At 47.8% G+C, this 15,685-nt stretch overlaps 7 protein-coding genes across 7 annotated transcripts; 2 read left to right on the plus strand and 5 right to left on the minus strand.

The window, feature by feature from the left end:
• Nucleotides 1-4,836: 4,836 nt before the first annotated feature.
• On the minus strand, nt 4,837-6,393 carry GGS22DRAFT_180402 (6-phosphogluconate dehydrogenase, decarboxylating; the record flags this gene model as incomplete). Its single annotated transcript, XM_047963766.1, has 1 exon — nt 4,837-6,393. One exon carries the CDS (start codon nt 6,391-6,393, stop codon nt 4,837-4,839), a length of 1,557 nt encoding a protein of 518 aa, XP_047817587.1.
• A 596-nt stretch (nt 6,394-6,989) lies between these two features.
• Nucleotides 6,990-7,449, minus strand: GGS22DRAFT_189722 (uncharacterized protein; the record flags this gene model as incomplete). The annotated part of the gene is made up of 3 exons (XM_047964895.1): nt 6,990-7,092; nt 7,160-7,235; nt 7,296-7,449. The coding sequence occupies 3 exons, from the start codon at nt 7,447-7,449 to the stop codon at nt 6,990-6,992; spliced, it is 333 nt and encodes a 110-aa protein (XP_047817588.1).
• A 1,148-nt stretch (nt 7,450-8,597) lies between these two features.
• GGS22DRAFT_194981 (uncharacterized protein) lies at nt 8,598-9,681 on the minus strand (the record flags this gene model as incomplete). Its single annotated transcript, XM_047965594.1, has 2 exons — nt 8,598-9,267; nt 9,365-9,681. 2 exons carry the CDS (start codon nt 9,679-9,681, stop codon nt 8,598-8,600), a joined length of 987 nt encoding a protein of 328 aa, XP_047817589.1.
• Nucleotides 9,682-10,130: 449 nt separating this feature from the next.
• On the minus strand, nt 10,131-12,848 carry GGS22DRAFT_166031 (ATP-dependent RNA helicase SUB2). Its single transcript, XM_047961777.1, has 5 exons — nt 12,382-12,848; nt 11,381-11,791; nt 10,968-11,328; nt 10,659-10,916; nt 10,131-10,604 (listed from the first exon to the last, which is right to left on the minus strand). Exons 1-5 carry the CDS (start codon nt 12,602-12,604, stop codon nt 10,556-10,558), a joined length of 1,302 nt encoding a protein of 433 aa, XP_047817590.1. The 5' UTR covers nt 12,605-12,848; the 3' UTR covers nt 10,131-10,555.
• Nucleotides 12,849-13,168: 320 nt separating this feature from the next.
• Nucleotides 13,169-13,927, plus strand: GGS22DRAFT_25508 (Rpr2-domain-containing protein). The gene has a single exon (XM_047966611.1). It carries the CDS (start codon nt 13,198-13,200, stop codon nt 13,711-13,713), a length of 516 nt encoding a protein of 171 aa, XP_047817591.1. The 5' UTR covers nt 13,169-13,197; the 3' UTR covers nt 13,714-13,927.
• On the plus strand, nt 13,902-14,501 carry GGS22DRAFT_25528 (uncharacterized protein). The gene is made up of 2 exons (XM_047966613.1): nt 13,902-13,973; nt 14,024-14,501. Exon 2 carries the CDS (start codon nt 14,140-14,142, stop codon nt 14,452-14,454), a length of 315 nt encoding a protein of 104 aa, XP_047817592.1. The 5' UTR covers nt 13,902-13,973; nt 14,024-14,139; the 3' UTR covers nt 14,455-14,501.
• On the minus strand, nt 14,502-15,671 carry GGS22DRAFT_25516 (uncharacterized protein). The gene is made up of 2 exons (XM_047966612.1): nt 15,121-15,671; nt 14,502-15,066 (listed from the first exon to the last, which is right to left on the minus strand). The coding sequence occupies exons 1-2, from the start codon at nt 15,503-15,505 to the stop codon at nt 14,549-14,551; spliced, it is 903 nt and encodes a 300-aa protein (XP_047817593.1). The 5' UTR covers nt 15,506-15,671; the 3' UTR covers nt 14,502-14,548.
• Nucleotides 15,672-15,685: the final 14 nt, after the last annotated feature.

Raw genomic sequence — 15,685 nt, forward strand, 5'->3', positions numbered from 1 at the left:
ACCGCTGTTAAACGTGAACCTGTTGACAGGCCACGAAATCCTATGTAGGACACTGCGGCAAAATTTTTCATTGCAATCTAGTCAGAATCTCATGATATCACATCGGTAAAGTAACCTCTACCAATGCATTAATTACCGCGCGCGCATTTTCAAAAGCCGCCATACTAGTAGATATTATTTACTATCCCGCGTACAGCATCCACTGGGGAACAGCGATGTCATCGCGGCCAGCTACATGCTCCGCTTTCTTCCGACAATTCCATTCGGCGGCACTCGGCATCTTATTGGGTTCGGGTTCCCACTAGTAGTCCATCAAAGTCGCAGGATACGTGTCGGCCAGCTGCGACAGAGTTTAAGAGAACAAGTGGATTTAAGCGGCCTGCTACAGATAGTAGTCATAATAGTCAGAGTAGAAAGTTCATGATTCCATCGCCGTAAAGAAATGGAGGCGTTTGAAGCTACGTCAGTCCGGTGCCGTGGTAGTTCAACATCCGAAGCCCAAGTCTCTCCCAACGCAACGCAGCGACTCATGAGTGAAACCTCACAGCCACATGGCCTTGATCGTTTCCCTAGCGCCGAGATAGGCTTCCGGTAGGCATCATCTAACATGGTTCCTGACCCTGATGCCATGCCAATATACCTACATATATCGAATACATCACATGCGCCGCGCTTATCCAAACCCGGATGCTTTCAGCTCCACAAGACTGTAAGACTGCGAGATACTCTAGAAAGCTGCGAACTATTTCACTCGTGGTAGTTGTGATGGCCGTGATGGTGTGTACGGTAGAGCATTGTACAGGACATCACGGTATGTATATCGTGTTTTTAATTGGTATTAAGGCATTGTTGCGGTCCCGCCTCATCTAGCTGCTTTCGACTAAGCAGCTAAGAAGATCATCCAATAAGAGACGGCAAACACGAGTAATTACTACTAAGTATATCCTGCACCGCCCACCTACAAACCCACGTCCACGGCTTCGAGATGGAGGGGTGCTCTCGTTTACATGTCATTCATTGCAGTAGTTGTAGTTTACTTCCCTATTTGCTGGGTCTATAATACGTTTATACACTCGTATAGAATAATTGCATGAGGCAATATCTAAGGGGAAGGTGGCCAAATCTCCGAGACATCTCTTCAACATTTATCACGAACGATGTGAAACCTTCGTGTGCTAGCTGGAGGTGTCTTGCTTTTTCCAATCTACCTACCGCCACTGCACGTAGACAGAAAGATCCCTGTAGCATCGGCTTTAACGAAGAGGGCTCAGTTTGACCTGGCAGGCCTGGTATCTTTCGCAATCGCCTTTCGCCGTCCCCGCATTACAAACGCCTTTTTACTGCCAGGATTCCCATTTCTAACTAGGCACTAGGTCCGGAGGGTTGAACATCCAGCACCGCCATCGTCGCAGACCTGGTAATTGCGCGTTCAACGCATCGAGTTTCCCAACATCCCCATCACGAGGGGACTCCAAAGTTTTCGATATCCAAGCAAAGTAAAAAAAAGAGGGATAATAGCAACCCGCAACTCTAAGCCCGTCGCCCGTTACGTGCTCACCTAACTCGTCACGCGCGTGAGGCTTGGACCCCAACGAATCTTTCCCTCATTCAGCTGTAATATTCCAATCCGATCAGCCAAACTGGGAAAGGGAGGGGTGCGCGACCCAAGCTTCGGGAGCTACGGGCATGGGCTCAACCCTCCCAGGGGCCAGAACCCAGAAAATAATGTTTGATTTTCCGGCCACTGACGGACGCCGTATTGGTAGATTATTACTTCGGGTAGATTATATTGGATCGTTACGGGGGCCGATCTAGATACGAAGGGACCTTCGTACGGGGATTTATTTGTCGCCCTCGCGGAAGCCTACGTGTACGGGGTATGGGTTGTAAGTTGTAGGTACAGCACAGGAGATAATAGAGGTAGGTATGCGCTGTAGGTCCTATCTGCTTACCGTCGCCCTTTGGACGGGCTGGACGGGTGATCGGGTCAGCGGTATGACAATGCATAGTATACATCGAAAAGCGCATAGGTAACGGGAACAGGGCACATGATTGATGGATACTCTGAGCTTCGTCTTCTATTGGTATTCCGAACCCCGTGAAGCCGTAACCCCTCGTCCCGCCATATGCAGGATGGATCAGTCCCCGGACAACTATCACTAAAGTCACGTTATTTAGGCTTGGATGTTCTAGGTGTTCTGGAAGAATTATCACGATTCGAGAACCAACAAGCGGAAGACTTCGTCCCTGCGAATTTCACATCCCGATCATTGTGATTTCCCCCGCTTTGTCATATGTACGGCAGTCTATAGCGCGTGTTGTTATGTATGTGTCATGTACGTAGCAGTACTGTAGTAAGCCCGCCCTGCCCGTGGATGTACAGATTGTATTCTCATGTACAATAATAATTACAGTCCCGCATGCATACGGCTGTAGATCCGAGGCAAAATGACCGACGATGATTTCCCAGGTAGGAAGGGTATCCCCAGGCAGCAACGAATTTTCTAGCTACTGGTGCTACTGGCGTTTGGGGAATCTAGAATCGTCGATTGTCTAACGGATCTCCAGCATCTATGAACGAACATGAAACATAGTAGATGAGAGCTACGGTATCACAAGAGCCCACCTGCCTTACATGTCAGCCTCGATGTTCATCAAGGGGTAGTATATTCATTTACAAAAAGGAGGGTTGATCATTTGAACGCCTTATACGGAATCCCGCCATATCGCTCGCGAACTATGTACAGAGTAGATGTGCATCAAAAACAGCCCTGGAGAACTAGCCTTTGCTATGGCATGACCATCGTCGCCATCATGATCATATCGCGTTACCTGCAAGATAGAATTAAGCTTCTCATCCTCTCCTGATGATTAGTTCGAGATTGAATTATCTAGTGCATTTACACAACGCAGCAAAGGATCGCTAGCCGCATACATACGTTTATGCTGTATTAGATAAAGGGAAAAGGTAAGGGCATGTAGTAATCGTGAGAGGGTCGTATGTTCCCTGGGAAAAAAAGCAAAACACAATACCACAAGCACTAGAAAATGATGAGGTACCCATCAGCTCTGCTAACTTCCCTTAAGGCTAGGCTATACCACCTACCAACTGACTAGGGACTCATAGCCTGCTTTGCTAAAATGCCAGCGCTCGCGTCATCTTCCCTTAGTGAAGTAGGCTACTGTGTTCCTGTCGCCGTTCAAACCCCAGATCACAGATCGCCAAGGCGTCGTCGGTCGGCTACGTAAGCGACATTCCTCCTCTCTACCAGACACCGCCTTCTCCCATCTTTAGCCTTGCCTGCTTTTCGGAATCCTCTCGGCGTCAATATCCATTCTCCAGCGACCGAACTTCGGAGCCTGCTCATACTCATACTCACCTCGCTCATGTCATCGTCAAAGTGGCAATCAATAAACCCATCTTACTCACAAGCACCAACCCATCCAAACACTGCGCATTCAATCATGTAATCAACCCACTTACCTAAGCACACCCAACCCAACTCACCCTGCGCCACCGAATCACATCCCCCCAAAACGTAAGCCGTTCCGGCCCCCACCCGCTGAATCAGCCGCGCGCGTGTCCCTACCTAGAACCTACATAGGTACCAGATAATACCTACCTAGTATGTATGTACATACATACATACCCGCACGCACATGATCGCAGCAACATGCGGGGAACACGTCTGCTTTGTCATTAGACCCGCGGTTCCGCGGCGCGCCGCGTGGGTGCGATGCGGTTTGGCCCCCAAGGCGCGGCGGAGCGGCGGGGCGCGTTGACCTAGGTGAGGGAGGGAGGGAGGGAGGGTCTGGTGGGTAGCTGTGTGTGGCACGTGAGATGGGAGGAGCGGGTTTACGGGTTGGATGCTGAGATGAGGTGGATGGATAGATAGGCAGCTAGCTGGGTGCGTGGGATCTATTGACTACCTAATAGATGGATCTGGGTTTGTGGGGGAGGTCTCTTGGCTGTCGGGTTTAATGGTGGCATCGTGATTCTTGCTTAGAGTATCTTAAAGCGTATTACCATACGCCGACGCGAGACCTAGCGCGGAGACGAGGGCGTTGGGTTGGTGTGGTGGAGGAATGATGATGGGGCTTGCTGCCTGCTGGTGGCTCTTTTCTTCGTGATGTTTGCCGCTCTAATCCTGGAATAAGCTCTTGAAGCGCTCGGGACGGTACCTGCGGCGATAGCTAGGGGTAAATGGTGAGTACTAAGTCATGGTTTGAAGCCAAAACCTGGTTCACGCCGAAGAGGGTCATGACACAAGTCGGCGATGAGTCACCGACGTCATACCCAACTGGACAGGGTCCGGTTCGCGGGATCCGAATAGGCATACATGTGTAGGTACGCGTTCTCGGAGTTATGAGTAACATGGTCAACGTGAGAAACCGTGATGAGTACCTAGAATATGGAATTGAAATTTAGGTAGGTAAAGTCTTTCAGTATCATGTGGTTATTGATTGCTGGAACATGAAACGGACTACTAGTAACGCCGACGTATATGCTGGGAGTCATCATGGCGAATACAACGGCGGCCTTCGCAACGGCTGCTTAGATGAAGATGGTGTGAAGATGGAATAGCTTGGAATCCCCAATATTCAAGTCACGCCGTCGGGTAATATGTTGAGTCATAAAGGATTGCAGCATGCCGTTCAAGTTGGTAACCATACTCGACGTAAAATCCAGGAGGCGGCTAGGGTTATTCATCCGTAATTCCACATCAATGAATCATTCCCGGGTTTTTCAAGCCAGTCACAGCTCAGAAACGAACTTGGAAAGTATACAAATCAGAAAACAATGTCCTATCATACTACGTAACGTTTTGAGGTAATTTAGACAGCGACAGCAGGTCTCCACTCGTAGTGGTGAGCCCCTTTTGAAGGCTTCCCGGGGTCTTCTCCCCTCACATTCGGTCTGTCGTAAGCATGTGCACCGAAGAAGTCCATCTCGGCCTCCATGAACTGAGTCGCCAGCATTCCACCACCGACATACTTGAGATACTCTAGACTTGCACTGATTGCGGGGACATAGTTGTCCCATTCGATAGCCTTCAAGGTAATCAACTTCAGCGCATCGAAGTTGCTCCGTAGTTCGGATGCGACCTCGTCGATGAGCTTCATGTTCATGATCGGTTCCTTCGCGTTTAGTAGGATAGGTTCGAGCATGTCTGCAATATGGTCTTCTTGGATAATGCACCCGGCCCTCCAGATTTGGATACACTTTCCTAGGTTGATATCCCAGTGTTCATCCCTAGAAGCACGAGCGATGAGTTCAAGGCCTTGGCAGTACGAGCAGAGGAAGGATGCGTAGACGGCTCTGCGTAAGTTCTCGATGAGGTTTTCTTTGTCCATCGAATCCACGCGTTGCGGTTTCGGGACTTGTAGTTTGTCAACGACTTTCAGTCTCTGCGCCCTATTCCCACTAGCTACACGGAAGAAGTGGCCAGCTGTAATAGTAGGCGCCGATACGTGTCGATCTGCGGCATCCTTAACTGTCCAGAATAGAGTGCCCTCTGAGTTATCGTCGTCTTGCACTACTTTGTCGAGAACATCATCCAACACATATCCACTTTCTCCCTTCCCTTCACCATGCATATCGCCTTGTGGCGTCTTTTTCGTTTGGCAGATCTCTGAGCCAATCTGGATCAAGTACGTATTCCTCAACTCTCCCTCAGAATTCCACCTCCCAAAGATCCTTCCAATCTCGTCGTATGGGAGTCCGAGAGACTTATGGAGGAAGTTCCAGGCCTCACAGACGGCTGAAAGCATACCATTTTCAATCCCGTTATGCACCATTTTGACATAATGGCCAGCGCCACGGGGTCCCATGTACTGGACACACGGCTTGCCATCGACGGCAGACTTAGCCGAGAACTTCTCTAACAACGGAAGCACAAACTCAATGGCTTCCCGATCTCCCCCGGGCGACATGCTCGGACCGCGCCTGGCGGATTGATAACCGCCGCTGACACCCATGCCGATCCACTTAACACCTCTTTTTTCCAACTCCTTCTGGCGCCTCTCCGTATTGCGATAATTCTCATTTCCTCCATCAAGGACAATATCGCCTTCCTTCAAATCATCGCTGATCTTCTCCAAGACCGCATCGGCGGGCCACCCGTGGGTGACGGAGAAGATGAATATCTTGCGCGGCTGGGAGTCGAGGCTTTTGGTGAACTCGTGGATATCTTTAAAGTAGTCGAATTTGCCCTTCATGGTTTTTGTCTGCCCTGCAATCTTTCGCGCTGCATCGACGTTCTTTTCGGAGACGTCCCAGAGCGATACGTCGAGGCCGTTCTCTGAGAAGCCGAAGGACATCATGGTGCCCATGTTCCCTGCTCCTACAATGCCTATTCGATTGATCTGACTGATGTTTGGGTATGGTGCCATCGTGTAAGAGTTGATATTGGTAGGATAATCGATATTGCGATCTGTGTAGGTGAATTTAGAAGTTTCTTGATATTCAGATATTTGGGCAATAATTGTTGTATTTGTTATGCTTGGTGTCTTCAAACTTCACAATTGATATTGTTATTGTATATCATCATTAGCACAAATTGAATCATGTTTAATAAGGTTTGGATATTATCTGTTCTATTTTTGACGCAAGCATGTTGTCATTGATCCGAAATATGATGGAATGATCTGACGTCGTGGTGATGCAAGACAGTAAGTAACCAAGTACCCACCCCCTTTTTAACCCCTTTTTACATGACACTGAAGCATTCTGAGCGATGCATGGTATGAAATCACGTTCAATTCCTTCAAATCTTAGACATCACCAAATAAAAAGCTACTTTGGGGGCTCTAACGGCAAACAAACAACTTTCCTTAACTATAATCTATCGAACTAAATAAAACGAGAGGACAGCCCATTGCAGTACAGCGCTATACCCATCGCAACGAACAAATTTCACACCCTGAGGCTCTGTCTATACCCTCCCCCCTGTGCCAACAGTCCAGCTATATACATCCCCTAAAGTGGATTACCAGCACTGGATGGAGCTGGCAGCATCGTTCCAACCGTTCGGCATGTTCTGCTTGCCACCAGCGGAGGAGTCCCAGTGGTCACCCGAGCAAGAGTAGTTCCTAAACCACAGTTAGCTTAATTCATGCCATGGCTCCCCTTCTAGAGACCGCTCATCTAGTATCTTACTTGAAGAATCTGCAAGTGTGACCGTCGTGCACCGCGAAAGAGCTGACGTGGTCGTTCTCGGCGCCGTTGATTTGGTCTGAAAGAAAGGGTATTAGTCAAATCTCTGTAGATGCGGTACTGCTGGACTAAGACTGACAGCATTGGTTGTTGGGGGCGTTCAGGACCCAATGGGTGCCCGCGAAGTTCCAGTCGCTCCAGAGGTCGACCGTGATGTCGCGGGCCTGGATGGTGCCGGCTTGGGCGAATGTCGCGAGGGCGGCGATGGCGCTGATGAGGGTGAAAGTCTGCATTTTGAATGATAGTGATTTGGAGGTGGATTGGAAATTGGTTAGTCTCGTTGTGAGTGTCTTGGTTCTTGTGATGGTATTGAGGCGTGATGATTTGGTTTGAGATGGAATTGAACCGGATATGAACCGTCTTTTATATTGAAAGAATGTGTTCTGTTTGATGCTGAACATACCTTTGGCTTCGGAGATCATATACGCCCAGAAAATAGATTTTTAACCTATTCTGGCTTCATAGCACGAATAGACAGGACACATTTCGCATGTATGAACGAATGTGCGATTCAATAAAAAGTAGAATAGGTATCTAAACATGTAATCCGTTTGCTGTCAAGCGCCCGAACGCGATCCTCTCTAATGGAAAATCTTTGAGGCAGAGTGGATGAATTTCATATGTTTGGATACCTACATTCTGTTTATTTTCTTGCCTTACCTGGAAATATGGTGCGCAAATACCTATGCTGAAGATCTCAGCTGATGTAAGACCGCACCGCCCGACGAAAGATCTTCAACCTGTAACCTCCATCTAGTTAACGAGCTGAATTGAAGAGAAGGACTATCACGAGTTACATAATTTCAAACGTAATATAGAAATATGCCAAGATTCTATGAATAACTAGGTAGACAGTGAACTTGCGGTTGGCTAACAGAACTCTTCTATCACTCGAAAGGCCATTGGATTATCGCCCTTCGAAGTTGTCATTACAAGGGTCGATGTTGCGATTGAAATAAATTCTTGGTAATTGACGTAGGTAGATAATAATTGAAGGCTCCGCCTGGAGAATTATAGATAAGAAAACCCCGACATATACAAAGGGGCGACTTCAAATCAAGCTCAACCCAAAGTTGTGTTCCTTCGAAAAACCTCTTTCATCAAACGTAGGTGACGATATTTCGGATAAATAATTGATACCATTGTGGATATTTAAGTCGTGGTTAGTGTAAGTAGATTGAATTTTGTTGATATTGGACACTAGGGGTTGTGGTGAATAAAAGGGGTATCACGTGACTAAGAGCATTCAATTCCCTCAAGGATAAAGAATTCCCAAATATCAGTTTGTCAATTCAAAAAGTTCATAGAAGAAGTGAAGTAAAAAAGAAACCCCCTCCTACCATGCCTCCCGTTTTTGTCCTGACCTCAAATCCATCGATCCTTATCGATCTGGTAACTCGACCGGTCCCCTGTGGCAGCTTGAAGCCGATATTGGTCCAAATGTATTTAGCCCATTATTGCCAGTAAGTTCCGACAGTTCCCTCGCAGGCCGACGCATAGGCTGAGAGTCCTCGGCTGGCTGTAGTTCGTGTATGATTGCACGCCCTCCTTTGGGACGTCTCGTTGGCCAATATTTCCAAAGAAGAAATCCTCCTGCGATTGCTAGGATACCAGCTACGGCGGCGCCGGCCCCAATTCCTATTTTTGCGGTTGGCGGAAGATTGTTGAAGCTCGGGCTCACAGTTGTCGACGTAATAGCTGACGACATCGTAGTCGTAGTTCTAGGCGTGCTCTCATGGCTTGTCGTGATCCCGAGGCTAGTCATGATCTGGATGCTAGTTTCAATTGTGCCTATAATCGGGATTGGGGTCGGGATCGTGGATTTAGTTTCGATTGAGCGCTGGGTCTCGCTTACAAGGTCGGCCATACGCCATCTGATAGCGATGCCATAAGCATTGAGGGTGTTCCCTCCGGCCGTCGATGTGGTCAGCGGGCCTCTGCCTGGAGAACTTGTGGTGTATTGATATATGATCGAACGTGCCATACTCTGGCGGCACAGGTCTGTCGTGATCCAAGAGAAGCCTTTGGTTTGGGCTTGGCAGCTATATCCGCTGTGATTATTGAATTACATTGTGGTATGTTAGCTTCTATCTGACCTATACCTATTTTGTAGGTAGGCAATTGATGTGGGTAGGTAGGTAGATGTACCTAGGGCAGCACGTCGCTGTCTTTTCGAGCTCTTTTGTATCGGAGCACGCAATTGTATACCCAAAAGGACACCCACCCGGCGATATAAATGCGCCCTTACTCGGACTCCAGGACGTGGGAAAACATGCCGCTGTGCTTGTCGTCGGGCCGAGATGGAACTGGCGACAGGCGACCGTTGATCCGTTGCTGTAGTGGCAATGCATTTCTTGGTGGACGACATAGTATATATCTTGCGTACAGAATGGCTCGGGGCTGAACGGGGTCGCTAAAGTTGGAGTCTGCAAGACAGAAGATGAAGACGTGGACGAAGTGCTCATAGTGGCTAGTGTGCTTGACAATTACGAGCTAATGTGTATTGATCTACCTGGCGAGCACCGAGGAAGGAGACGTGTATTAAAATTATCCATCCCCATCCTGAGGGGAAAGGGTAAGTAGGTCAATAACTCAAATGGCGATTTCTTCGGTGATTTAAGGGGCGTGATAGAGCGGTCCAGGAAGGTCGACCAGTGAGGTGTGTGGTTTCATGAGGCTTAAGAAGTTAACTTTGAGCGAGTAGTATATTTGTCAATCAAGGTGTTATTAGGGGCTCTATGCGTTAATGGATACGAAATCTTCACTGAACTGAACGGCCTGAAGATTGCTTCATGGGAAGTAAATGGCACCTTGGCGAAAAAAAAGCGATGACGAACACTTCCTCACTTACCTCGCTTAGGCAGTTGAAAGTATCATAATGGAGTTTCAGAGTGCTGACTCTGTTGCGGCGTTGAAATTGTATTCTGATAAGACAGAACCAACCAATTGCTAGCCCCCAAGCAACGACTCATGTCACGTCCCAAATAATAAAAATAAATGTGTTTCAGAGCAGTCTATTTTGTTGCCTGCAAGGCTTGAGACTACGGACGATACTCGTGTGAAGCAACCAAGCGAAATGGATCCAGCACGCGTTATGATGAGGTCAAGTGTCCGAATCAGATAATCTCTGGCCTTCTCTGACAGTGTACCGCGTCACCCGTTCCAAGCCAAACATAATGTACAGAGCCGTGATGCCAAGCGAATCATTTGCTTTTCGGAAAGAACCCCCCTTCTGACTGAGACTACGGGGCTCAACGCATTTAATGAATCCTCCGAATCGTTTCTCAGAATAATCCCTGTGCAAAGACTAAAGAAATCAACCGATATCGATGTCGTAACTTAAGACGTCATGTAGGTGCTGGTGTCAATGCCATCCTTGGGGAACTCGCTATTGAATAAGTTAGTAAAATGACCTAGTAAATGGAAGTTAAGTTCAGCTTACGGAACGGGAACCTCGAATCGCTTCTCGACAGCCTTCAAAACCTCCTGGTCTGCATCGGTGCTCATGAATGATATTGCTAGACCTTTGGTACCGAAACGACCGGCACGACCGACACGGTGGAGGTAGGAATCAGCATCAGCAGGCAGATCATAGTTGATGGCCAAGTTGATACGCTCAATATCGATACCACGACCGAACACGTCAGTGGCGACACAGATGCGCTTGTTGAACTCCTTGAACTCCTTGTAGCGTTTGATACTAGAATATGTTAGATATAAAGATGTATCGAATATATGAATTTGTACATACCGCTCTTCTTGGCTAACACCGGAGTGCACCGCGATGGATGGGAAGTTGCATTCACGAAGTAGCTTGTCAAGTTCGGTAGCACGAATAGTGCTCTTGACGAAGATGATGACTTGGTTGAATTGCAACTCATCGAGAAGCTCGTTGAGCTTGCGATTTTTCTCTCGCTCCTCAAGCTTGATGAAGTATTGCTGAAGTCCATGAAGGGTCAACTTCGTGTCTTCGTCAACATAGTGCTCGGTAGGGTTCTGCATGAACTTCTTGCAGATCGGCTTGACCTCGTCGGAGAGAGTGGCAGAAAACATCATGACCTGCTTTTGCTGCGGAGTAGCTCGGAAAATATCTTGCACATCTCGTCGCATGTCTATTTAGGTCAGCTATGAATTTAAATTAGGTTAACCGATGTAGAAGCTTACCAATTGCGTCAAGCATCTTGTCACATTCATCAAGAACGAAGATCCGGACGCTTGTGAGTCGGAGATACTTGTCTCGCACAAGCGCATTGAGACGACCAGGAGTACCAACAATTATGTGAGGGTGCGTCTCCTTGTTCTTCAGAACCTCCGCATCCTTCTGGATGGGAGTGCCACCGTAGAACACGCCAGTCTTGATGTCGGGCATGTATTTGCTAAAGCGGTTGTACTCATTGCGAATTTGGAAAGCCAACTCGCGAGTATGGCACATGACTAGGACGGAGCACTCGCCAGCGACGGGCTCGACTTGTTGAAGAGTGGTCAAAACGAAGACGGCGGTTTTGCCGAGACCGGATTTCGCTTGGCAGATAATATCACCTCCGAGGAGAGCCTGAGGAATACAGGTTTGTTGGACTAGGAATCGATCGAATGTTAGATAGGTTTTCCAAGAGTGATGAGGGACGCGAAGGTAGGAATTCGACAAGGTCCGTCCATCATCGCAGCATTATATATTTTCTCCTGTTTTCAACTTCCAATCCATATTCGCGGCCTCTTCGACGGTTCCATCGATGGATGGATAGAAATGGCGTGCTCGTTGCAGCACCAATTTTCCGGGACGTACGCGTTGGCTCGAAGCCAAGTCTACTCGTCCGTTGTCGAGAATAGACAACTAGGATTCACCATCCTAACATATATCCAAGGCCTCTAACATCGCTTATGGCCTTACCAGGCCACAGAGACAGAGGTAATAAATACCAGTCTCATAAGCTTATAGGACATCCCGACATGTCTTGTCCTAAAACATCCTCCGCACACCGACAACGATATGCATATATATAGCATAGGCGAATGGTTTTACACGCGCCGACACTTTTGCCTTGCTTCTCCGACATTTGCTTTTTTTGCTTTATTTGCTTGCGATGAACTTGCGATATGGACGGACGCTTGAAGAAGGAGGGATGGATAACTTTTGAAAAGCTGCAACGTGTAAGATGTAGACTAACCCTCCGAAGGATGTTCGAATCCGCAATCGGCTATGGCGCGTAGGAGCTCGGGCTTCAACAGGAAATCACGGAAGCCGGTGGCGTGAATGCCAACGTAAGAACCCTTCTTGTCGACGCTATTTCCGGAGGCGGCTGCGTCGGTCTTCTTGCCGTTGGTTGTGGAGGCCTCATTGGTGCCTAACTCCTCATCGGAGTAGTCGATGAGATCCTCTTCGGTAGACATGATGATGAGTTAATGAAGATTGAGGTTGTCGTTAAGTTTCCTGGCTCGCGACGAGCGCGAATCAATTAAATGGGTGATTAAAAATATGCCGCAAGGCAAGAATGAAACGAAAAGAAGCGGAAACGCGGTGGCGATGGTCGATAAAAGTGTGGGAGAGTGGTTGTTGTTGACGAGGCTCTCGAGCTTAAATGTGGTTGAGAGGGAGAAGAAGGGAAGGTGTTGTTAAGAAAGGTTGGAAGTGGATGGTCAGAAAAATAGAATTGACCGTGCATGAGCTGATGGAATGCGCGACCGATTTTTAGAGCTAGTCCTGAACTGGGTTATTACGGGACAACTGGGCAGTGCATTGTGTCATTGGTTGGTTGGGCACACTGGCCAAGTGCAACTTGGAAGTGACTATCGGTTGTATCCAGGTCACCTTGTACCAGAAACGGTTCCCCAGATTTTCTCACTTTCCACTGTGCTACTTCCGGATTATATAATCATGATTCGGTACCTTAATACTTGTGCAGGTACTACGCAATTCTTTCCTACAATAAAGTTACTAGATTCTTAAAACAACAAAGCGAATCTAAGTCAAGCAAATCTGAGACATGGGGAAATCCAAGGGACCTGGAAATGTGCCGAACCGGCCAACATATTCTCGAATATCCTATTTATACCAGGCAGCGGCTTATTTGGCAAGTCATGCTGAGACGAAAGGTCCTGAGCCTGAAGGTACTGAGCGTGATGGAGCAACACTAGAAAAGCAAGTGTCTCATGCTCATGCTCAACGCAACAAACATTCACTGTCGCGGCGTCTCATCACTGATCTTCGATCTACATCTTTGAAGAGTCAAATACGCCTATCTCCTTCTATGAAGCATACAATTTGTAAATTCTGCGATAGCTTACTAATCGAGGGGGAGACAAGCAACACCATAGTTGAAAACAAAAGCAAGGGCTGCAAGAAACCATGGGCCGATGTACTTGTTGTCAAATGCCATACCTGTGGAGGAGTGAAGCGTTTTCCAGTTCAAGCCCCTCGCCAGAAGCGGCGACCAATACGCGAGAAGGAATCGGAAGAGAAGCAAAGGCAACAGGCTGACGCCACCACCGATGCAGACTGATGTTATCGCATCTACTCCAACGACTATCGCAGCGGTGCTACTAGCTTTCGTGATTGGGAAAAGGCGGGTTTCCTAGCTACTCGAAGCCTTCTCACGGATGGTGACCTCGCTCCAGATGCGCGTTCATTTTCGAAGTTTGAGAAAGCCTCACCGAACCATCTCGCAGGCCTAGAGCCAATTAGGACTCGAATATTCACGTCTCGATTTCAACTGGCAGTCTACTTTGCCTAGTACAGATATCGTGGATGTATATTCTCATGATAAGTACTTGGTATCGTCACACAACCGATTGTGGCTCATCGATTCACACAGTAGATGATTGGCTTCGCCTGTAGAGATTAAGCAGGCTGTTGCTAAGCATTGGAGCGACATACAAAAATTTTACTTTTACAATACCACCCTACAAGGACCTTGTTCCTGGAGGAAATGGTCTCTATCGGACAAGTCAATTCCATCACCGACAGCTTACGAGCCGAGAATGCGAATGCCTTGGTTCATGCCAACCTTGAGATTGTACCGCCGACTACAGCTGGGATCATTCAAGCCTGGGGGAATTGGCAAGCCCGTCTTGCTACCGCACCGATATGTCTGGCGAAGAGCCATAAGGCTATTTTCAAGCCTGAAGAGACGTGCTGGAGTTGCCTCGAAATTTTCTTCGGGTTGTCGGTTAATACAGCACTAGAATGGGTACCCCCTCGTCGCGATTTGGATTCTCTCACTTACGCAATAAATTCTACTTGAACCTCCCGTTGATAACATTATCCGATTATAAAACACGTATATTTAACTGGCATATTCGGATTGTGGTATAAATATTAGCTCTACCTCGCTTCGATTACATAGATGGCGTCTCCTGGATCTGAATTATGACCCCTACAAAAACCATAAGCACAGCAGCATACGCTAATGTTCCCGCAAAGACTTGGTCGCCTTTATCGACAACAAATGCCAGGAACAGCCCGAAGATCGTTACAGCAACCGTAGTAGTTCCTAGGTCGAAGATTAGATCCCTCTCGAGAGCCAGAAGCCACATCGGTCCAATTAAGAATGCAGACCCCAGTAATGCTAGGAAGAGTCGCGTCACGAGAGCTCGCCTCAATAGATTTTGGACACCTGCATTTCGCGTCCCTGCGATTGGAATGGGCTTTCCATCGATAGGAACTACCTCCCAAGGACCAGTCGGTAATGCAAGCTCTTGATCTATAGCTTTGAAATCGTCAACACCTCTAGACGCATTCATCATTGCTGCTTCTAGGTGCACATCATCTTGATTTCGCTCGGATGAAGCGATGAAGATATCATATTTTTTTCTTGTGGCATCGGTCATGTATTCATAATCTCGAACGGCTTGTACTTGATTATTTTATTAGCAACAGCATACCTACCTGTAGGCAGGTCGTTACCCACTGTATGTCTTCAGCATTTTGTCCATTTTCTCTAGACTCCCTGGCGTACGGGTGTCATTCCACTGCCCCGCGTTCTCTAACGTCTCGCCAAATTTCAAATCCACGCCAATATTGATCAGGTCGATCTGCAGCGCTCTCAAGTACATTCTTTGCATCTCGGCGAAATTTACGCGATACCCCAACTTGCTGCGCTCAATTGGTGCTGCGTGCCCAAACAACCTAATGAAAAAATCGACTGCAGCCCACCTCGGGGAGACTAGTGTAACGAGGTTCTCATGATGTTGCTCATACGCCATTTTCCAAGACTCAAGACCGGCTACTCCAATCGTCGACGCCGTCGGGTTTTGCGCAACACCGTTGGGGACATTATGATTTCCCACGTTCATTTTCCCGACTTAAAAGCATTCAGGCGTAGATATGGTGATGGTAGTAATCATCGGAGTAGCATAGAGGGCTATGTAACGTATTTACATACCTAGTAATTATTTAGTCGAAGGGAAGAATGCTACGTCAGGTAGGCTAGCGGTAGCTGACTGATGACGTGTTACGATGCACCAACAGAGGAA

Source organism: Annulohypoxylon maeteangense, assembly GCF_022496945.1.
Source record: "Annulohypoxylon maeteangense strain CBS 123835 unplaced genomic scaffold GGS22scaffold_11, whole genome shotgun sequence".
Classification (NCBI taxonomy): domain Eukaryota; kingdom Fungi; phylum Ascomycota; class Sordariomycetes; order Xylariales; family Hypoxylaceae; genus Annulohypoxylon; species Annulohypoxylon maeteangense.

Bases quoted from the DNA above. Each gene is read 5' to 3' on its own strand.
- GGS22DRAFT_25508 (XM_047966611.1), top strand. From the start codon at position 13,198: ATGGGGAAATCCAAGGGACCTGGAAATGTGCCGAACCGGCCAACATAT.
- GGS22DRAFT_25528 (XM_047966613.1), top strand. From the start codon at position 14,140: ATGGTCTCTATCGGACAAGTCAATTCCATCACCGACAGCTTACGAGCC.
- GGS22DRAFT_25516 (XM_047966612.1), bottom strand. From the start codon at position 15,505: ATGAACGTGGGAAATCATAATGTCCCCAACGGTGTTGCGCAAAACCCG. The intron at 15,067-15,120 runs GTGGGTAACGAC...AAAATAATCAAG, and splicing joins CAAAATGCTGAAGACATACA to TACAAGCCGTTCGAGATTAT.
- GGS22DRAFT_166031 (XM_047961777.1), bottom strand. From the start codon at position 12,604: ATGTCTACCGAAGAGGATCTCATCGACTACTCCGATGAGGAGTTAGGC. The intron at 11,792-12,381 runs GTTAGTCTACAT...ATCGATTCCTAG, and splicing joins ATTCGAACATCCTTCGGAGG to TCCAACAAACCTGTATTCCT. The intron at 11,329-11,380 runs GTAAGCTTCTAC...TGACCTAAATAG, and splicing joins CAAGATGCTTGACGCAATTG to ACATGCGACGAGATGTGCAA.